We start from the raw sequence: 23,567 nt of genomic DNA, 5'->3' as shown, positions 1-23,567 counted from the left end.
TATAGAGCTCCAAGGAGATTATGTTGAAAAATAAAAAAAAATTTACCTAAAAAAAATTGTTTTTATACTTCATTCTAAGGACTTATTGAACTACCCTCGTACATTATTTATTATTCATTTTATTGAACTTTTACTCGGGTGAACCCGGTTTACATCATAGCCACGGACTAAGTCAAGTGAATGATGCGATAAAAATGTTATAAGTTAATTCAACTAATTGAATAACGATGCTTGAAACCTCCTGCGATGAAGTTGTAGGTATACAATTACGAGCGGCCACGGGCATTGGAGGTGACAGCAGTCATCTCTGGATGCTTTCTTAGAGCTACCATCTTTATTTATTATTATTATTATTATTATTTTCTTATTTTCTATTTCTTAAAATAAATTTCTTCACGATCTTCATTTGTGGCATCATCAGTATTCTCTTTGGTTAATTGCCGAAGCACCAGACACTTGTAATAATAAAGAGTAAATAATAACATCGTTATGCACGACAGTTTTGGGTTTAACATTGAAAATGTTGAAAAAATGTATTTATTAAAAATATGGCGGCTCGAAATAACTAGATAGCACACGTATAGGGAGGGAAAAGTGTGATTTTTGGTTTAAAAGGTTTCAGAGGCCGCGCATTGCGTAACCGATTTTAAAGCTTTTTTTTTTTAAACACCCGTCATTTTTTGATTTTGTGATACCTACTTTGTTTTAATTGTTCATGTTTCCTCACAAATGCACAGAATAAATAAATTTACTTCCAGCACTAAGTAAAAAATTTTATTATAGTTTGAATGTATTTTTTATACTCACAAGCGACTGCTATTCGATAACATATAAAAAAATATATAATTATGTTCTTTAATAGTAATCTTTTGTATCTGGATATTGTTATTGTCTTGAAATGGAATGATTCGGCAGAAACAGATTTGCATACCTTCAAAATTTGCAAAATAAGTTAATATAGTCTATAAGAAATTATTTGTAACATTGAAAAATGTTACTAAATGACTATCTTTTGTATGACAATATTGTTATTAAAGTAAAAAAAAGATACTCTACAGAAAAACACAATTTTACATGTTAAAAAAATGGAATATGTGAATTTTTGTGTGATAAATATCGATAAAGAAACCAAATTTTGTTGAATGTTAATTTTTGTGTTAGGATATTATTCTTGAGATATACGCGAATTTTTTATTACCCAGTCAATTGTTGTTAAATCGTCATATTTTCTATGAAAATATTTTTCTTAAGGTGAAATACAGCAATTTAGTGAACACTTTCTACAATAAAAGTGCGACATAAGTGGATTTTCTTATGACAATATCAATTTTTGTTAAAAACAATACCTTGTGTTAATCTAAAAAGAGGAGTAAGATAAAAATAAATGGTATCACAGCAAAGTAAATGTTACTATGTTAAAAAATTCCAAATCAGTGAATTTGCTTATAGCTTTTATTTATAACTATCATCATTATTAGCGTTGGCTAATCAGCCGTATCTAGTTGTTCACTTTACAAAGTGTTACGATAAATTCATTACAATAATGTTTTTAAACGCAGAAAATGCAAATTTTATTCTTTAATTCGTTGATCAACAACTTCTTCCAATTATTTTCTTCATCTTTGCTGAATCAATCAAACTAAATTATTATTTGCAGCGGTAAACTTGAAAGGCACTCCCTGTGATACATGGAGTACTAGAGAACAGCTCTGCCTAGCATCCAGTGTCTTAAAAGCAAGTGATCATAACTGGATAAGCGTTTCACGATGTTTGAACTCTTTTCATCAAAAGCAATCGGAAAGGCCGGCTAACTGGTTTTCCACAAAGACTTGCTCCTCCCAATATGCGCTTTTATTACAAACTTTTGACACACCGGAGAGAGAGGAAAAGAAAAGTGTCGAGACCACAGGTCAATCTATCGTTCGAAGACTAACTGAAGAAAGAATAAAAGAGATATGTCAGATATTAGCCTTCCAAAGAGATGAATACCAGCAACTGAAAAGCGATTTAAAGGATCTTAAAACCAGAAACGTATCAGAGGAAGACCTAAAAAAAATGTGTCTTCAACTTGAGCTGGCAGAACAAGAGCCGGAACAAAAGCTCAATGTGCATACTCCTTACCTCGCACAACGACAAAAAGAAGTCGAACAAATTCCCCAAAGCCTTAGCTTGGCAATTAGTAAAGAACCAGAAAGTTCTGATGATCACGTAATCCCTTCTTATCCTTCTTCTAGCCAAAAAGAAGATAAGAAAAACGAGGATGGTAGATCTTTTTTGCTGAATAGTTTGCTAAAACCTCAGTTGATTCGAACATTCTCGCCTCAACTTCATCAGCTGGCCCCGTCTTCAATGGCCTATACAGCTCCGGAAGGTTCATCAGCGGAAGCCTCAAACATTTCCATGTTGCTACAACTTCCCGCGAAATTACAGAGAACCACTCTACCAAATATAGAACCTCGTTCCGCAAATATAAATTTGTCTCAACAAAATACAAACCTTCAAATGATGCAGATGGAGAAAGAAACAGAGAATGACCAGATCACAAAGCCAAATTTAGCTTCAGGACTTATGTCCGATTCGGAGATTATAGATCATATTGACAAAGTGATTGCCGAAGAAAAAAATGTTGATGTCTTAGACAAGGATGAGATTAATGAGATTATCGGGGATATCGAAGAACTAATCAAGGAAGATATAACTGATAATCCTCAGAATTTAGACCCCAGAATTGCAGAAGTAATGGAAAATTTGATATCTCAACCTCCACGTTTAGCTCCAGATAGCAAGATAGATATAAAGGATAATTGTACCAGCAATTCTAATATCGCAGAAATTATTGGAGTTGCTGTCGAAAACATTGCTCCTCAGGAATCTAAGGAAGTTGAATCTAAATCAGAGAAAGAAAAGGCTGATACAAGTTTGAACTCAGATGAAGAGTTCAGAAACGAGAAAGTTGAGACAGCTAAAGGCTTAAAATTGGTAAACGATTCAAAGAAAGAAATTAATTCAAAAGCAACCGAAAATAAAGACCAAACTGCGGAGTGTACGATAAAGTGCAATCAAAAACATACAGGTAGGGCTTCTGAAGATGATTTCAAGAAGTTCGTTAAGGAAGATCTAGAAACGTGTTGCAAAGAAGATATTGCAAAGTCTTCCAAAGAAGATGTAACAGAATTACTTGAGGAGGATTTAGAAGAAACTGCTGAGAATACAACAAATTCAGCTGAGGACGATGCAAAGAAGGAAACAATAGAAAATACGAAATGGGATGTTCTTCAGGTCCTGGAAAAGTCACCTCGCGAGAAGTTAAAAATGAACTCTGAAAAGCAGAGCTCGAGGCATGAACAGGTAGCCAAAGATACAGATGAAGCTGGACATAATAGAGTTGACCAACTGGAAATGACTCTTGCGAAAATAACCGGTCATCAGGCTGCGCTGTCCACAGAACTTTTAAGTATATCCTCTCATGACCCTCCGTCTGGGAAAGACACAGAAAAATCCCAGGACATAATTCTTATTCTTGAGCATGAAGAGACATTGTCTATTCATGAAAAGAAAAAAGTGGATGAGGAAGTTTTGGTGATAGAACCTGCTGCAGGTAGTAAGGAACCATCAACATCTTCTGAGGAAGGTATTACCATAATCAAGGAAGACAACGGAAAAGATACTTTAGTGAAATATAAGGAAGAGGCCAAAAAGGTGGTGGATCTTGAAATGGAGCATTCTAAAAGAGACGATAGAATGGATTTTCTTTATATAGCCACAAATACGACGGTTACAGAAGACGAATCGAAAGATTTGGAAATTGGCGTACGAGAAAAGGTAGAAGAAAGTGATCCTCTGAAGGAAACTGAAGGGTTAGCAAGTGAAGAGGGTCTAAGCACAAATGAAGGAATAAAGTGGGAGCTACCAAAAGAATGTGAATGTCATCAGGAAACGTCTCCTGATGAAGGACTGAAGAAGGGGGAGATGAGAGAAGAGGAGGATAAAAAAAATATTGAATTTGATGCTGGTGTTAAAAAACAAGAGAAGGATGTTTCAGAAAGTATACGGGAATTAGATGAAGAGGAATCGACCATGCGTAAGTTGAGTAAAGGAAATATGATGAAGACTTATTCCAAGAAGCAGACCATAGATGTTGACAGCGAACCTGAAATAGAAGGAAGTAAAGAGAGTGCTGACTATAGGGCTTGGAAGAAGGCAGTCATGTTGGTTTATGATAGACTGGCAACACACAAGTACTCATCGGTTTTCCTAAAACCTATCACTCCAGAACAGGTTCCAGGGTATCACTCTATTATCTTCAGACCTATGGACTTAACTACTATCAAGAAGAATATTGATAATGGAACAATCAGGTCCACAAGGCATTTTCAGAGGGACGTCATGCTTATGTGCCAAAACGCCATAATGTACAACAAACGTGATTCATTTGTGTATAAAATGGCCGTCACAATGCAGGAAGAATTTCTGGAACACATGCAGGTGAGCGTAAATTAATTTGTTTACTGAGTGTTGGTTTTCGTTTTCAAGGAAAAGGAAAGTCAATCTAAATTCTATCTTTTCTATTTTTAGATTTTATTACAAGTGACTGGCGAAGTGTCATTTCACAGAGAAACTAGAACGCCAGCAAATAGTATTAAAAGTGAATCAAGTCAGTCTGTCGTAAAAAAGAGGAGAAGTTACGTTACACCGAGTCCTCACGATACTTTAGGAAACAAACTTCGAAAGTCCGCAGATAAATAATTGTGCTTTTCGAAAATATTGAGCCGTGGCGTATCAAGAAAAAGTCAATGAATTTCTCTGAAAGTGAAATTTATATCAGAGGAAATAATTATGCGTAAGAAAATATTAATTGTACTAGTAAAAGGTGCAAAGCAGAAGTCCATAAAACTAAATATAATCGGATTAAGATAGTATAATTTTTTTACTTTCTAGTTTAAAGTTAAAGGAAGTTCTGAGTGATTTTATTTTTGTGCTACTTTTAAGAAAGGCAAGAGTCACTTCAAAATTATATTTACGTTATATATCTCTACATATTTATTATTATATAAAAAAATCAAATATCCTCGGTGTAATAACTTTTCCAAGGGCATAGCTCCTTATACGGAATAGTTACTAGCAGTTCTAAAAACATTTACACTTATGTCTTACATTTAATAAAAACCTTTTTACCGTTTTTATTTTTGATCAAACTAAGCGACTTTCCTAGATGATTCTGTCCTCATTATTCCCGCTTATCATTCCATTACATATATTTTTAGTTCTCGATTTGGTTCGGTATTACTTCCTATTTTTGTGCTTAGTAGATATGTATTTTAACAATAAAATACAATACAGTCCTTAAAATAATGTGAAAATTAGAAATTTAAAAAAGCGTAAGTATTGTATGCTATTGCAATTTTGTTTATGTTCTATTTTGAAACTTGATCGTAAAAATACATTTCCAGTAGGGTGACTACAGTACCCCATTCGCAATTCTTCAGAGAATAATAATTAATCATAAATTTTAAAGAGTAATTAAAACCTTTTATACGGTCTTAATGTCTCGTGTTAACTTTTGCTCTCAAAAGCTTCAAAACGATTATATTTTCTAGGTGCTATGAGTATTATAATCAATGTCCAGCATGAAAATATTTCTTTAAATAATTTTCAAACTGTTTAGCTAGGGCAGTAGCGATTCTGCACAAATAAACCCGGTAATAAGCGTTGAATAGAGAAAAATTAATAATTACAGATTTCAGCGTAAAAGTCAAGACTATTCTAATCTTTTGAATGCGCGATTTTTCCATCTGTCTAAAATGTCATTATAAGAATAGGATATCTCAAAAACGAATTCATTTCTATTACCATAGCGAACGCATTATAATTTCCTATTCCCCAAAAGAGAACGTGTTTTAAATATATTTAATTCCTTGTAACTGAACCGAAAGGCATACCTCAGAGAGATGTCTTGTATTCCTCTACAGTGTTCATATTGGGAGATTATTTAATTCCTTCTAATCGCTTCACAAAGCATGTGTAATAATTTGTTTTAATTCCTTCATGTGGAATGTAAGTTTTGAAATTTTAATTTTAATCAATTGAAGTCTGCCTCTCTAGAGTTAAAATTATTTTAATTTACACATTTAAATAGATTTCTGTGATTCATTTTTAATACGTTTTCATAATTTATTAAAATATAAATAAATATAAATTTAAATATTTTTTTCGAATTTATAAGTTATAAGAAGATTCAGTAATTAAAAATAGGTTAAATAAATGATTTCGTTAAAGTTTACTGAGTCGAATGAGAGGGAAAGAATTTGAACTTTTTCTGCTCTCGTTGGGGGATTTTTAGACGGGGGAAAAATCGCGTATTCATAGGAATACAAATTCTTGATTTTTCTGAATCCAACGCTTATTCCCGGGAACTCTGCATAGTAAAACACACGAGAGGATTAATTTTAAAATTATTATTTATGAGATTATATTGTACAAAGTGTTGTGTAGTTTAAAACAATGAAATTATCAGGAAGTTTACAAAATTGAGAACCGGTAGAATATTTTGATGATAAACAAAAAAGAAGATGCAGTTTTCTTTAAAACATATGAAAATTTGTAAGCAAACCAAAATTGTTTAAGCAATTTTTCATGGTTTCTTTAAACAAGTAGAGGTTCAAGAATATCGGCATGAACAAGAAAAAATTGCAAAAAATGTACCTTTTCCCATTTCTATAGTCAAAAGCTATATTTAAACCAATTAGAATTGTTTCAACGATTTAAAAATTAATAATTCATGCATCTTCAGTTTTCATATTCAATAAGTTATTAATAACACAAAGTAAATACTACAAACTTTGAAGTATAAATGAGATAAAATTTATTGAACATTTAAAAAATTATTTCAAATAATCATTTTGCTCCTAGCCCTCATTGCAATAGACGTAAAATGGAGAAATTTTCGTTTTGCGTCTAAATAGAGAAAACACGATTTTTAAACAATAAAAAATGTTTCTCTAAAAATTATGTGGTCTGAAATTCTCGCGATTTCAATATTTTTATTCTTGCCGACTTTTTAAAACAATGGATTGTAGGATTTGATATTTTTTGTTTAGATTTCATGTGCTTCGTGTTTATAGAAGCCTGAATAAAATTTTACTGCTTTGATGAAATTAACTATTTTATTTTGATACCAGATTGATTAAACTTTGGAAAACTCATCAACGGTTTATTCTCTACCTGAACAAAAATGGTAGAATTTGATATACATAGATAAAATAAAATCATTATTTATCCGTTGAAGGACAATTAAGAAATTTGAGAAAATAGTTTATTCTGTTATTTAAAATATATTCCGAATTATTCTCTTAATAAACAAAATATGAAACAGAGAAGCTTGAGTTAAAAGTCGGTCTTTGACACTTTAGAATATTTAATCGCATTGTTAACATTTATATTACAGGATATGAAATTTACAAAAAAATATAGGTATTAGCATTGAAAAAATTACAAGTATCCAGTTAAATTGGATTTGTCTATACAATATTTCCCTTAATTATCATACACAGCATATTCAGTCCTTTTTTAAAGCTAGAAACTAAATTGTGGAATAATTCCTGAAAATTAATTGTTTCAAATATTTTATGTTAGTTTCTTAATTCAGTATTTTATCAGCGAGATTTGTGTTTAGAAAAATTGTCCCTTGTGATAGAATATGTGATAGAATTATATCGAATTCACGATAAATATCTTTTCTTACTGAATATTATTTCATTAAGAAAATGTTTTTTATATCAACAGGCAATCATTATTTTGCACGATCTTCTAATGTTGTAATGTTCTAGTTAGTACAATAAATAGTATGAAAATTCACTTAAAGGGTGTTTTATGGGAATCTGTAAAAGGGTCCTAAAATATTAAAACTATAAAAAATATAATTTATTTATATATTTTTGATAATCATAAAAAATTTATAAAATAATAAAAACCCGTAGAACGAAATTACTTTTGAAAAAATTCATTTTGACAGTAATTTCTTAACTTTGAGAATATTCTTTCATAAATTTTTGAGAATATTTCTCAATTAGAAATTTTCGAGAATTTCAGAACTCTACCCTTTCCAAGCGTGCCTCTTTATCTCTTGCAGTTGAGAAATGACGTTCTTTTTTCTTTAGCTCTGCAACTCGTCTCCTTTTCTCCCAGTCTACTGGCTCTTTTTTCCACATATTTCCGCTCGGCACTCTTCTTTCTTTATTTCACTCTCTTCTTCCTTCCATCCACTTTCCATCGAATGGGCAGATGATTTATGAACGTATGCTTGGAGAGCCCGGCGGGCTCACACTTTTGAGGATAGAAATCATTTTAATTGGGACCACACGCTTGGCGAAAAGTCGAGTTCAACGGGATGAAAGTTCGTCGCCCAATAGGGGAGAGAAAAATATCGTGTGACGCGCGTACGATGGGCGGTTTAATTAAGCTTCCGGAGTCGAGCTTTTAAAAGTTCGCAGTACGACGTGGTGAATTCAGCGACTTTAGAGGAAATTTCTTCAAGTGATTTTAAAGCTGCCTGTTATTTGATGAAGAGAATCTGAACTGTTTCTTTTTCTTCATTCCAATGTCAGGCTTGGAAATCAGACATATATTTCTTAATAAAAAAGTGATCAATTTCTAGTTTTCAAATATTTCAATTGCAAGTATCCTAATTTTTAAAATATTGGGTAAATATATAATATTCCACTATCTAAATATAAATTAGTGAAATTTGACAAATCACATTTGAAAAAGGTGAGCCAGTGAACATTAGAAAATACTAATTCTGAATAAGTTGCTAATGTGATAGTGGACAATTACTAATTGTCTAATGAGAATATATTAATTTATATAATTACACCCGACTCTCGGTTTAGGAATTCAGGGTTTAAGAATTCTTAGCATTGCAGGCCCACGTCTCAGAAGGGCCGCAGTCTGCGAGTACGCAGTCAAGGATAGTAAACAATATTACGCATTCCAAGTGGAAACGATTCAGAAGGCTCTGATTGTTTACGTTTCGAGTTTCCCGATTTAGGTTAAGTGTACCGAAATTTCGGCATAAATATCCATATTATATAGTACATGAGGGTGCACCAAAAATGCATTGCAAAATTTTTTTTCACTCTAAAGGGAATATTAACATGTGCCATTGGTCATTTCCAATCCTATTTAATTAACATGGGAAAATTTTGTATTTTTTAAAAACTGAACTTATGTTCCAGGGTTTCATCGAAACGCGCCAATTTTTTTTTACTGATTTAAGAGGAGTGTCTACAAAAGAAAACTATGCTAATAACTTTAATTTTCAACCCACGTCCACCCTCCCCTCAGCTCCCCTAATATGTCCCAAAAATAAAAAAACTAGATTTTTACGTATTATTGTAACTTTTTATCAATTTCCATCGCCTTTTTCATACAGATAATTACTAATGGACAATTTTAATATTTACCAGTATTTTCTATTAGAAATGCATTATTTTGTCATTGTTTGGAATAGTAAATTTGTCTAAAAACATTATGTAATTATTTAAACAATTATTTATTGTTTATTTTTAAAATTCCTTAAATATTGAGCTAGAGTTGTTTATTTTTTTCAAATTGGTATGCTATGCTACTTTTTGTTGAATAATTACATCATTTTGATACGTTTCTTCTGAAGTTTAATAAACTTCTATTTGTTTAAATAATTTTTATTTGCTCCAGAAATTAGTTTTCGATGACTAAAAAAATGAAATAAAATAGAAGACATATAATTAATTACGGGTTTGAAAGTATTTTTAGAAAATTAATTATTTAAAAAAATTATATTTATTTAAACAATTAATACAATTGTATGAGTTCTATTTTATTTCATTTTTTAGTCATCGAAAAAAATTGCTAGAGCAAATAAAGATTTTTTAAACAAATAGAAACTTATTAAACATTAAAAGAAATGTATCGAAATTATGTAATTATTCAACAAACCGTAATATAGGATATTAATTTAAAAAGAAAGTTAATATCTCTGACTCAATTTTCAGCAATTTCGAAAATAGAAAATAAATAATTCTTTAAATAATTTACATTTGATTAAACATTTGAAATTTTATTAAAAAGTCATCATAAATATTCAAATTGTCCCTTAGCAATTATTTGTATGCAAAAGACGACGAAAATTGCTAAAAAGTATCAATAATACCTAAAAATGTAGTTTTTTATTTTTGGGTCATATTTGGGGCGCTGCAGGAGGGTGGGGTTGGGTTGGAAATAAAAGTTGTTAGTATGGTTTCATTTCATATACACACTCTTAAGTTCTTTGGACCGCCCTAATGGTATATGTAGACGTTCCCTTTAATAAAAGATGGAAAAATTATTTATTTTTTCCACTTCAAATGTTGCTTTATCACATTCTGATCAGAGAAAGTATTAAATTTGTGTAAAATCTGCCCCCCCCCCCCCAGTTTTTGTCAAATGTTCACGTTTTGAGACCCCCTGAATCCGAAAAACAGGTTTTTACGAATGTGCCTGTCTGTATGTCTGTATGTTTGTCTGTGAACACGATAACTTTTGAAACAAAAATCTATTAGATTGCCTTTGGTACCCCCGTTTAGTGTCCTAAACTAAAGGTCAAATTCGTTAGCCAGCCATTTCGGATAAAAATTCAAAAAGTGGGCACATTTTGAATATTTTTGAGACCACTTTTTTAAAAATTCAAAAATTCTCTATACGTTTATTCATAGAATTCAAAAAATTTAACAATTTATCCTAGTGACTTTTTTGAAAAATCAAAAATTACTAGAGTTATAGCATTTTCAAAAAGAGCTATAATTTTTGATATGACAGTTTTTGCTTTAGTCGTAAAAAATAACATTCTAAATAAAAATATTAAATTTGTTTGAAAAAATGACACAAGGTATGAACTTAAATTACCAGACAAAAGTTGTTCGCCTAAATAGATCTATAAATTTATTACTAATTATTTTTCGACAGTAAGAGTAGATTTTCTTTTAATCGTAAAACATAAGATTAAAAATTTAAAAACTAACTTTTTGGAAAAAGCACAGAAAAGACAAAAAAAGACATAGGCTCCTATATAGGACCCTATATAGGTTACTGTATTAGACCCTATGCAGATGCGCAGTAGTTTTTATTTAATCGTAAAAAACAACATTAAAAATAAAAAAAAATTATAAAAACAAGGAAATAAGAATTAATATGATTTAATTTTTATGCATATTATAAATTGTAATGATATACATTTATTGAAATGATGCATGTTTCAGAGCAGCTTCGAATACAATTTAAATCAAAATAAGAAACAAATACAAAAATAATCATGATAAATACAATTTGATTTTTATTTTGCAATTTTGTAATAAGTAACCCCTGGCAGAGATACATAAAAAATGTATTATAATTGATATAAAAGTGTTATGTATAATGTAGAAAAGTCGACATGTTGGACAAAATCGAGTGCGAAGCACGAGATAAGTGATAAAAATGACTTCGTTAAAGTCTGTGCACGAATGCGGAAGAAATGCAAAGACTAAGCGTGGAGTGCGATTGCCCTCAGTCGCGTGCCGAAGTGTGCTCAAACTTTTGAGCTAAGCTTTTTTAACGAAAGAGAATTCACAATCACAAAATTACAGTGCTGGATGTTTTGAGCCTTAATTTTAAAAGGTTTGCGCAAGAATGTGTGAAAATATAAAGACCAAGCACGTAGCGCGAGGTAAATAGATTTACTTTTCAAAATCATCAAAATGCTATGAAGTTTCAATTTTCCAAATTTCATGTTTTGGTTATTTAATTAGAAAGGATCTTAATGTGAAATTTTTAGTCTGATATTTACCTAATTATTATTGAAATTAAAACAAATAATTTTTTCGGAACTTTTGAGCAATTTTAGTGGTAATTTATTGTTAACGATATTAATGTTTCTAACGGAGAACGTAGTAAATCAAATCACGTCTCATATAGGGTGAATTTGTCGATAATCAGACAAATATTCTAAGGCTGGACACCACTTTTGAAAGACTATCTAATAAAAGCATTCACTTGTTCAAAAATCTAAAGAGGGACAGAAAAAATTGTTAATCTCTTTCGTAAGAGTTAACTTTTATAGTATTATAGGAATTTGGTTTAATGGAAATAACTGTTTGTCTGACCACTGATACGTGTCCAGAGACCAGCATACTTATTTTGTTGTCAGTTTATATTACACAGTGGAAAAAACCTGTGATAATGATAACTAAATATATTTAATGAATTAAAATATATAACAAAATTATAAAAGTAAAATTAGTTGAAAACTGCAGTTACACTATTAAAATTTTCTGGAGAAGAATGATTGAATTTGTAGTTGTTTTAATCCATGAATTTTAATGACTATATCTACTCTTATAATTTGAGTACAAAGAGTAACTTTTTAATTTATATTTTATAACTTTTGTTTTCTAATTTGAATTCAGAATAGTGCAATCTGACATGACGGAGTTATTTATAATATTATTTCCAGGCAAATACTTTTAATCATTTTTTACATGGCAGTTTCATTAAAAATTATGTAGATATTAAAAATTGTTTTTACCTTAATGAAGAGCAACTTATAACAAGGAATGTGTTTATCGTCTAGGGCTTCTCATTCATTAACAGAAGTTAATATACACTTAGCTCAGTTAAATTCGGATGAGTGTCACTGTGCTAGATGGTGTGCAATAATTAGACAGTGTAGTGAAAATATTTTAATTTATTTCAGGCCGTACAGTGGTCACCAATAAAAAGCTTTTTAGCAAAAAATTTTCATTGCTAAAACATTATTTTAAAAAACGTAATAAATAAGATAGACATAACAATAAATGTGAGTATGGAATATCAAAGAACACGCTATTTGTTACGACTAAACTGGATCGATTTTCAAATTTTAGCTTGGTATTTAAGTAAATGTACTATATTAATGTATTTGAAATCAGAGAAAAGAATTGTCATTAGTTCTGTTTTTGAAATGCAAATCACAGCGTATATTGGTTGTCCTTAATTCTGATAAAATTGTTAAATCTTTCGTTTAAAAGAGCTTCTGCTTTGTATTCATAATCATCATCGCAGAATTCGACAAGAATGTTTTTGAAGTTTGTTTTGCTGCTAAACGAGCAAGATTTTTTTATTTAAAGTACAATGAAACTTTCGTGCAACTGCATATGGCAAAGGGCCTTCTGATAGAATTTGTGGCATTCTTAGATGCGCGGCTGCTGAAACAAACCTTTAGCGTCCGTACGCTAATCAGATTACTAATGTTAGCAAAGAATACGATGGGACTAAAATAGACAACAAAGATATTTATTTCGAATCATTTCCCACTCCTTGCTCTACGAACATAAACCGCGTTTTTCTAACGTGTGGCGATAGAAAGAGAGGTTCTTTCGCACTGAATTTTTTTTGGGCTCGCCTGGAACTTTGTACACATCCTCTCTCATATTGGGCACGCTATGTCCCTACATTGGAACAGCTGTAGGCCCAACAGTATTGGTACAGTAACGCTATTGTTGGGTTCGTTCAGGTTTCTCACTAATTGCACCCGGGTGCACTCGGACTCGTTCAGTGGCGATGGGTGAGTGGATGTATCCACCCGGGTGTAACGTTCAGAAATCACGAGATTGAAGAATGGGGGTCACTCGATGGGTGACTATTTCACCCGACGAAAAATGGTAGGTGGAAGTGAGTGAACATTGAAATTGGCGGGAGGAATTAGCGGAAAGTTGGAAAGTTAGCGCACAAGTAGAATATAACTCGTGAAAACTTCGTTATAAAGAGAAAAATGAATAATATAAAAAAAGTTATGGAATTCGCACCCGGAAAACATATAGTCATTTTGAGAGACCACCAAAATGCGATTGTAAACCAAGAAACAGGAAAGATTTTAGTGTATGACACGGAACGTAGGGTAGGGTGAGGCGAGATGAGCATAGCTGTCCTTTTCACGTCAGTATTTAAAATCTGCTAATTCATTGCTTCAACGTAAAGCATTATATATACTCTACTCCAAAATTGAACGGAAAATTTAAAGTATTTATCTTCAAAACAATGTAATCGTTAATCCTAGCCTCTGCAGTAATTAACACTACAAGGAGTAAATAGAAAAACGAATTATATGCACATATCTTTTAATAATTATATTATAGAAATAAATATAGCAATTTTTCGACTTGACCATGTACATTTTCTCAGTAAAAGATAAATTCTACAATACATAAACTTCCAAATACTAGACTGGTCTACTAAAATTACTTCATGACACTGAATTTCATATATATTTGGGTATGAAACAGTTTTTTTAAACGTCTATCGTATTTTTAAGCCGCAACAATGTTTTTCTTATTTTTATAGCATTTTTCGAGTTTTAAGCCAAATTTATTTAAGAAATACACCAGAAAAACATTGCTCTCTCTCTTCTAGTTGACAGAATTTCATATTATTTAATCATACCTATAACAGTACTGCTGTCATACTTTTTGTGAGAATTTTTGTTGAGAAGATTAGTTTTTTATACGTTTACACCATAATTAGCATCATGCACAATCTGATAATATAAAACATTGCATCCTAATCTACTGACTGCTACACGAAGAGGGTATGTTAATGCGCAGAGAGAGGTGGCTCATTCCGCCCCAAAACAGTGACTCATCCCGCCCCATATGACCTTTTTAGTCTTTTTAGTTCTTAACAAATGAAAAATAGCAGAATACAGGTCTTAGAATTTTTACTTTCGGTTTTTCCACACTTATTCAACATTAAGCGAAAAAATTTCAAAAAAGAAGTTTGATAATGTTTTTCCCGATATTAATACAAAAAGTATTTACAAAATAAATGATAACCTACGAGAAAATTAAGTGACTCATCTTATCCCCTGTGCTCATCTCGCCCCACCCTACCCTAAGTTGATGTGAAGAACATTACTACTTTTTAGGTTATGATGCGCTCTCTTAATTTGCAAAAAAAAAAGAAAACTAGTCAGGCGTTGCCTATAACTATATTAACGACAGCAGTTGTTTTCGAGACGGAATTTTGCAATTACTTGATAACTGCTCTGCTACCAAGTTTTCCAAGTTATCAACTGCCCAGTGAGCACACAAATCCTAAACTTGTTCTATATACGTCTTTCGGCGGACGTCTTAAGGACGTCCTGAGGACCCTTTAAAGACATTAAAAGATCCAAAGGATGTCTTAAAGACGTTAAATCAGATAACATAGAGGTACATTCTAAGGACGTCTTTAGGACGTCCCGGTGCCCACTGGGTGTATTCGGCTTCATTATAAAATGTTCCTTAAATTGTTTTGCGTTAAATTATGGAACAATTCTTTCAGAAAATCCAATTATTCTAATAGGCGTTTTTCTCGGGCATCGGATTTTCATGGAAAATTCCATTAAAATGCCAGAACTTTTCACCTCATTATCACCATCCGCATCATCACTTTCCAACATGGTTGCAAACATAATTTTTTGCAACAATAATTGGTTTGATGCAACTGCAGCAATAATTATTTTCTCCCGCTGGCTCGTCATTGTATGTTGTTAAATACAAACATAACCTGGCAATCTTCGTATTCACGGTATGATTCGCGCCAAATCCTTTCACACGCAACCGTTTAAAGAACACCACACTTCGCAGTTCATTTTCGTAAAACATGCCCCTTTTCCAGGTTCACTCGATGAGTGCACTTGGTGAGAAACCTGAACGAACCCTTTAGGTGGGAGCACGGAATCCCCACGCCGAGTTTCACGCGCAGTTATACAGTTATAGTTTATGCTCGTGGGGCAATTTTGTTCTCTTTTTTGGGACCGCTGCATTCCCAATACACGGAAAAGGACCTACTCGCACGTTTGGTACTATAGCTTACTTAAATGTGGTCTGGCCGCTGTACCAACCGTCGTGGTGGGGCTGGGTTGCCACTAAGAAGACAGCTGCTTGCCCACATTTTTTCCAGTGCGATTTTTGACTTTGAATGAGCATCCGAGTTCCACTGCTAACAGACGACTTTTTCAACTGCGCAAGCGTTACGTATGGAAGGGAAAAGCCACACTGCACCACGATCGTATACACAGGTCCGGAGACTACCATCGAGGAGGCTGTTCCCTTTTTGAAGCTTCCGTTTAATTAAAAAAATTGCTACTAGGAGTTGTAATAGTAGAGTAGTGGCGGTTTAATTTGAAATTTGAATGTAATCAAATCAATGTTTTCAACATGTATTTAATAATTTATATAATATAGATGCATTTGTAACCTTAGTCAAATTAATAAATGTATAGTAAAGCTTAAACAAGATAAGATTAGAAATAAATTGAATTAGGTTGACTTTCAACAATATAAAACAATTTAAACACCGAAACGGCATTTCTCCACAGATTGCACATCTGCAGTGGATTACATCAATATTCTCTGGTCTCAGGGTCACTTCGACTTTGAGGCTAGAAAACATGTTTACATTTTTAAATGTTTCTCCTCTCAAATAGTGCGCCATGTCGCGTGGTGGCAGGATCGCGAAACTTTTCAGCTTACGTAAGGGAACATTCTCGCACCTTTAGTGCTCTCGGACCTGTGTATATGACTGCGCACTGCACTTTAAAAAGAGAGGGAGAGAGAGATTATTCTCGGAATGCGACACTTAAACGTAGTATTAGCTAATCAGTAAAGGATCATCGTTATTGGGTGATACGGTAAATCACAGTAAATGCCATTCCTCGACAGCAATAGAGACAAAATCGAGACACATACAGCACTGACCGGGACACTGGTACAAACAGTTAACAACTGGTAACACGTCCTGGAAAATCGGGACGGATGGTCACACGAGAATTATGCAATAAAGACGATGAATACTAAGCAGAGGAGGCGCTTTCATATGAAATACTGAATAATTCTTATCACAGTTGAGGATACACTATACGCGGTCTGTCCGGAAAGTATCTGACCTTGAGCTCTAACTTAGTATTTGGTTGTGCTATTTTTAAAAGCAGGTATTTACCATATTCAGGAGGCCTATGTGAGTCACCTTACTCAGTCACGCGGGCCTGTAAATTTTAAATATACCAGTGTACGCAGTTGCGTAAATTTCTCACCCCACACGCGTCGCATCTCAGGATAACGGAACGCACCGATCAAAGAGTGTGCATATTTTGTTCCAAAAAGCTGGCCATTCTGTCAGGGAAATATTTTTGTGATTCTGAAAGTTTATTTTGATTACTCTATAGTGATACTCCAATTCAACAACGCTTAAAGAGATTTAAAAGCGGTCCTACTTTAGTAGAAAGTGACCCTTGCTACGGCAGGCCAGTCACGCACAAAAGATACCTCAAAATGGGGAAAGAGTGAGAGTGTTAATTAATGGAAATCGCCGTTTAACAGTGAGAAAGATGTAGTAAATCTTTGGAATTCCAAAAACTATTGTTTTGGCAATTTTTAGTCAAGATTTGGGAATCAGCCGCGAGGCTGCAAAATTCGTTCTACGGCTGCAGACGGCAGACTAAAATAAGTATGGAGTTTAATTAGCCCCGAAAAATTCGCAATCAATGAGAAAGAATCCGGAAATATTCAAAAAGGTCATTACTGCGGAAGACGTCTGGATGCTCGAAAGAGGACCAGAGTCGAAGAAACATCAAGTCAATGCTAACTTTCTTTTTCGAACAGGAAGATGTTGTGCACCATAAATAGGCTCTGAAAAGTCATACGGTGAGAAGATAGAATTTCTAAGAAGTTCTGAATTGATTACGTGATGCAGTAAAAAGGAAATGGCTTACTTATGGCAGCTTATTCAGCAATTTTTTGTAAAATATAGCCTTACATAACTTCGGCAGTCCCTATACAGTCCTGAGCTGGCTTCCTGTGAGTTCTGGCTGTTTCTCAAATTGAAGTATCTTTCAAAAGAAAGGCGATTTAAAGGCGTAGAATGTGGGAGGTTCCAAATGTGGGAGATTCTCTGAAGGTTGTGGCTTCCAAAGGGGAGTACTTTGAAGGGGGTATCTTCGACACTGACCAGAACTAACTTCTACTCCTACTCCTGGTAAAACATAAAAGCTCGTGAAAACAAGGTGCCTTTCCTATTTCGAAGGAAGAAGTAATAAGTAACTTTTCAGGAACTTAGATACTTCATAAGACAAGTTCGTTGCAGTATAACCTAATTACTATTTTTACAGTAAAGCTTAACTTTAAGGTCGTTATTCTTTCTTCACTTTTCATTTTTGTCTTATTTATGTTGTTTTTAAGAGCAAGACGTGTTCTGGGATAAAGCAACATTCTCTATTTAAGCAACTCTGTTTGAGCGCAGCAAAAGAACATGATGAATTTTTGAATTTATGCATTTTTAAATACTTTGGAACTGTTTCCAAACATAAAATAATTATATTTACTGTTCATTTCGTTCTCCTACAACGTTCTAGAAACATACTCTAGCGGACTGAGTGACTGGAAAGGATACTCTACAGAGTATTATCATAGTATTCACATAGTATCCCTTGCGTATCATGCAACAAAAACACAGGCGTGATACGTCTTATTTTGTTTTTTATCTTTTGCCGTTATAAAAAAACTATTGCGTTTACTCTGTGACCTTCTAATCAGAAGTTTAACGTAGAATCCGAATTGAACCAATTTAAAAGTCGATCTTGCTGTTTTCTTTTTTAGTTTTTCGTATGATACGGATGGGGTACTATGTGGATACTTTGAGGATACTCTGTAGAGTATACTTTCCGTTCACTCCGTCCGCTAGGGTACCTCTCGGATTCCAGGCCTACCCTATAGTATAGCGATTGACGCGCACATCTTCGTACAGCTAAGTGATCCTCACTCACTCTGCCATCCAAAAGCTTCCCTATAGCAAGGCATCAAATGGAGAATGATCAGGTGACGGTGGACGGAACGCTACGTCTGAGATCATCAGTTTGATGCCGATATTCAGCGCACTGATCTGGTGTGTTATGCAAGTCTATGTGTCTCTTAATTTTTTTCAAGTTTGCTCAAAGTCCACCAGTGACCCTCAAGTAGGTTTTATCAGTATATAGAAAAATTTCCATTGGTAACGGCACAAGGGATCGAACCCTAGGCCTCCTGCTCGGAAACTTGACACGTTATCGCCTGAGTCACCGAGACATATGGTCACTTTTTGCCACTCGTGTATTTTTTCAGTACTCGACTCCATTTCGTAAAGCTCAAATTACACTGATTGAAAATGTCCCACCTCTCCGTCTCGGTGCATTTCTATAATTCTTTAGGTAGTGTTTATAAAAGCGCCTATTCCCAATTTAAGTGATCGAACAGTATTGCAGTATAAAATACCTAGTATGAATTTTCCTTACTGCAATATCATAGCGATAGAAAATGTACGTCTTGTTGGTTCGATCAAATATACAATGTGATTCAAGTACAAGAGAAATCGCGTCGCCACTAAAGAAATCGAATATTCTTGGGCTGTAACAGCTGTAGGTTACACGAGACATCGAAATTCAGAGCCAAGTGGCAGCAAGGGATGCTACTTTTCTTTTTTCTTCTTCTTTCTTGGAGGAATTACCCAAGTACCTCGGGTATCCGGTGCATATCCATAGAATACGGATTTGCACACTTTGCCATTAGGCAAATTCCTTTTAAAAAGAAATTGCCAGAGTGCGCTAAAGCACTGGTAAAAATATGAACGAGAAAAGAAATATCCAATATTGCCCCTGGGGGCTTCGCGGAATTTCTAAAGGGTGGAGAGATCGATCGCAACGGTTGCGGAGTTCTCATTCATTTCTTAAGATCTATATTGACGCCAAGAACGATAGCATTATACCTAATTTAGCTCCAAGTTGCCGACCTGTTTTTTCAGTTCTTCTTTGAAACCTACATTGTGCATGTGACGTCGAATGAGAGAGGTTCAAACTTTTTTCCGGTTGAAAAATATTTAACTGTTGATATAACATTAAATGACATTGACCCTGTTGTGCCGTTACGTTGTAGACGTTGTCCTCTGTAAACACGGGAAAATTTGACGGGATTATCTGATTGGATTGCCCGTTGTTACACTTTTCAAGGGTATGAAAAGAATAAATGAGTCCGTCAGCCAGCTATTTTAGACCAAATTGCCAAAAGATCAAACATTACAACAAATTTTAGACCACTTTTTTTAATTTAACAACTTTATGTACGGCTGTTCGTAGCACTCGGAAACTCGAACAACTTATTCTGATCACTCTTTTCGACAAAAAGTAAATTGTCAGAATTATATCATTTTCAAAATACAAATAAACAAACGAAAATAACATTTTAAGCCAAACAACACATGATATGAAAAACGTTTCTTTTTGAAAGCCTTATAAAATCACCATAAAAACGTTTTGCATGTTTTTAAAATAATGAAAAATCAAGAATTCCATTTTGGGGTTAAACTACAATATACGAAAAAGGATAAATGCATAAAAATTATTAACCGGAAAACGATATAAAAATTCGCTATGGATCTCTTTTTGATAGAATATGTAGTTTTTGTTTTATTCGTAAGAAATACAATAAAATTTAAATTTTTGAACAAGCGAAAACATCCATTAAAAAAAATTAATATAGACAAGGGTAGCTCTTTCAAAAAAGAGCTAAATATAATAATAATAATAAATAAATAATGATAAGTGCCGAAAAAATTTAGCTATTGTTACCGATATTTAGGTACACATGCAACATACAAAAATATGCATAAACATATAATGAATATGTAAAACCATGTAAATCTACAACTATAAAAATATTACCATTTTCGGGATGCCAGTTTTTTCTTTTCCTTTCCAAATCATTAGATTTCTGTTCCGATTTCCCGATTTCATTCAAATTCGACTGCGATTTTGACCCTGAAATGAGAAAATAAATATTGTAATATACAAGACAGATATTAGGGGAAATAAAAAGAAAATGCTTCATAATAGAGTCAATAATATGATCTTTATTTCAATTTTTTATTATTCTGAGGAAAATATTACTTAAAAAGTATACTAATTGAAAAAAGTATGTTTTTGAAAAACTCTCTGAAAGTTTAATGGGATAAATATTTTTTCTTTTCCAAGAAACATAGTATTTTTCCAACTAATTCTTTGAGTGACAAAAAATTACAGCTTTGAGAAAATAACTTTCGTTTCTTAAAAGCAATAAAAGGTGAATTTCGTTTTTGTAGAAAGATCAATCATTTCTTAGAAAGGAGATATCGAGGTTTCACAAGAACCATTCACCCTCCTATTGGTTCAGCCATCTTGTATGGAAAAGGTCGAGTTGTGAGTTATTAAAGAACCCCGATAAAAAAGGCTTAACAACGAATTCTAAAGACTGTGAATGTACTTTGGACGCTGATGATTTTACGAAAAAATATTTGGACTTTGATTAAAGCAGACGCTATTGGGGATAATAAAAAAACAGCGATCTAGTCGCAATAGGTCTTCAGTTATGGTCTCCTAAACTTGACCACTTTATATGCTTTCTTGCCATTGTAGATCAAGAGTGATGACACTGGAAAAACAACATTTTTTGCTGTTTTCAGCAAATAAGGTTTTTTTTTAAATAGCTCGTTTCGTTCTTATCTGTACATTCGTATGTACCGGAAAATATATCCTGAGACCGTAATTTAGCATTCTGGTGGCATATGCATCTATAGTTCATTACAAATACAATTTTTTCTACATTTATGTTGAAAAGCATATTATTTTTTAATCACCTTTTGAATAATACTTTTCACACTATCAGCCGTGTGCATATTTTATGTATTTTCTTTGTGAAAATGACTTCCAGAATATCTGTTTCGGAAAGTGAATGAAGGGAAAATTATAAAATGGTTTTTACATTTAAATTTTACAGTTTTTACATTGTTTATTTATTATTTATAAAAAATATTGTTATTAAAGGAATTAGTTTTACAACATTGTATTATTTTATGCAAGAAATGAAAAAAATTATCAGCTAATCATCTCAGAGGAAACAAATATTGTGAATTGTTGATAACAACAGTATCTGTAAATTACGTAATTATGCAATCAATAAGAAAGTAATTACATAACTAACTAGTTTGATTTAATAATTGACTGATAAATTATATAGTATAAGGAGATGGCGAATACATAATAAGTAATTTATAAGTCAATCATTCAATCAATTAACACATTATTTAATAAATTAATTCAATCAAGCAAACGCTATTTTTAATTATATAATTGGTTGGTCATCTATTGCCTATTTGCGTAATTGGTTTGTTCACATATTTTTTCAATTTCGACAATCAAAAATAACTGTTTCCTATGCGATGATTAGTTTATCCATTTTTGGCATTTTTAACATAAAATAATACATGGTTGTAAAACAAATACCTTCAATAGGACTTTTTATAAATAATGAGTAAACAATGTAAAAATAGTTTTACGCGGAGGAATTAAATAAAATATGCATACAAATGATAGTGTAAAGATTATTATTTAAAATGTAGTCAAAGAATTTTTTTTACGAAAAATGAGAACCAGAGTGTATTTGTAATGATGTATACATATACGTATATATGCCAGCAAAATACTCAAATGTGGTTGCAGCATATTTTCCAGTACAAAGATAGCCTCTCGGGTGGAAACAGTTTTGTGTTATTTCATGCTAAATTTGTCCCCGTATCATTTATCTTATTACTGTTTTTCGCACAAATATTTCCTAATAATTAACGTAGCTTTACCTACAAATGAAGTATTTAAAAAAAATTAAACACGAGTAATTTACCCTAAAGAATAGAACAAAAGTGGTCAAATTTGGTAGATCATAACGCATGAGCCATTGGGGAAAGTTAATTGTTTTTTGAGAATCAGTCGAAATCGTATGTAGTTTAATTGAAATATGAAAGACTTTTTCTTGAAAATAACAGGTTCTAAAGTCCAGATACAAACTTCAGAATTGGGGTTTTCGCTTCTTATTTGAAAATCTAGTTTCTTTGAAGAGTCATAACTCGGCACCTGAGAGAAACGGTTTTTTCCCTCAGAATTGTCTCTCGTTTAGAATTGCTGTTGGAGAATTTACTCTGAAACTCAACGAGCTGGGTTAGTCTACGCAAACATGATTTTTCGAACTTTTTTCAAAAATATTTTCGGAACGCGTCGCAGTATTCTTTAGCAAATTAAGAATTTTCATCAGGACCCCTCAGTAAACCTTTTCAACAAAGAAACGCGCTTTACCTCATTGATAGGGTGAAAAAGTACCAGATTCCTCGACTATAAATATGGGGCATTATTCCTCAACTGCCCCAACTCAAAAAGTCATGTTTTTCGATTGTCTCTAAATTCTGGGAATATGTTCGCCTACCCATCAGTAGTTAATCCACAAACTTATAGACCAGGAATACCAACCCTCCCCAAGTGAGGGGGGGGGGGTTGAATTTTCAACCCCAATGCCTGCAGGGGTAGTTTCAAACGCCTGTAACTTCCTTTCTAATTACGTGATTTAAATTTTTTATGAGGGTTTTGGAAAGTGCTTTTTACACGCTTTCATCCTATTTTATTATTTATAACAAAAAAAATTGTTTGAACAATTTTTTCAATAAATCAATTG

The 23,567-nt window shown here is 32.8% G+C and overlaps 1 protein-coding gene and 1 long non-coding RNA gene across 2 annotated transcripts in view; one reads left to right on the top strand and one right to left on the bottom strand.

Annotated features, from left to right (window-relative positions):
* The window catches only part of LOC117169671, an 8,391-nt gene extending 3,208 nt beyond the window's left edge, over positions 1–5,183 (top strand). The window contains exons 2-3 of the mRNA XM_033356155.1: positions 1,658–4,485; positions 4,576–5,183. Of these exons, the coding sequence (XP_033212046.1) occupies positions 1,658–4,485; positions 4,576–4,746 (2,999 nt within the window). The 3' untranslated portion in view covers positions 4,747–5,183. The remainder of the gene's footprint in view (positions 1–1,657; positions 4,486–4,575) is intronic.
* A 15,571-nt stretch (positions 5,184–20,754) lies between these two features.
* LOC117169687 overlaps positions 20,755–23,567 on the bottom strand; it is a 64,134-nt gene continuing 61,321 nt past the window's right edge. The window contains exon 3 of the long non-coding RNA XR_004466703.1: positions 20,755–20,851. This is a non-coding gene — a long non-coding RNA (uncharacterized LOC117169687). The remainder of the gene's footprint in view (positions 20,852–23,567) is intronic.

The sequence above is a fragment of the Belonocnema kinseyi genome, chromosome 3 (assembly GCF_010883055.1).
Source record: "Belonocnema kinseyi isolate 2016_QV_RU_SX_M_011 chromosome 3, B_treatae_v1, whole genome shotgun sequence".
In the NCBI taxonomy this organism is placed as follows: domain Eukaryota; kingdom Metazoa; phylum Arthropoda; class Insecta; order Hymenoptera; family Cynipidae; genus Belonocnema; species Belonocnema kinseyi.
The sequence above is the reverse complement of the archived record's forward strand: the minus strand, read 5'-3'. Positions and strand labels throughout refer to the sequence as shown.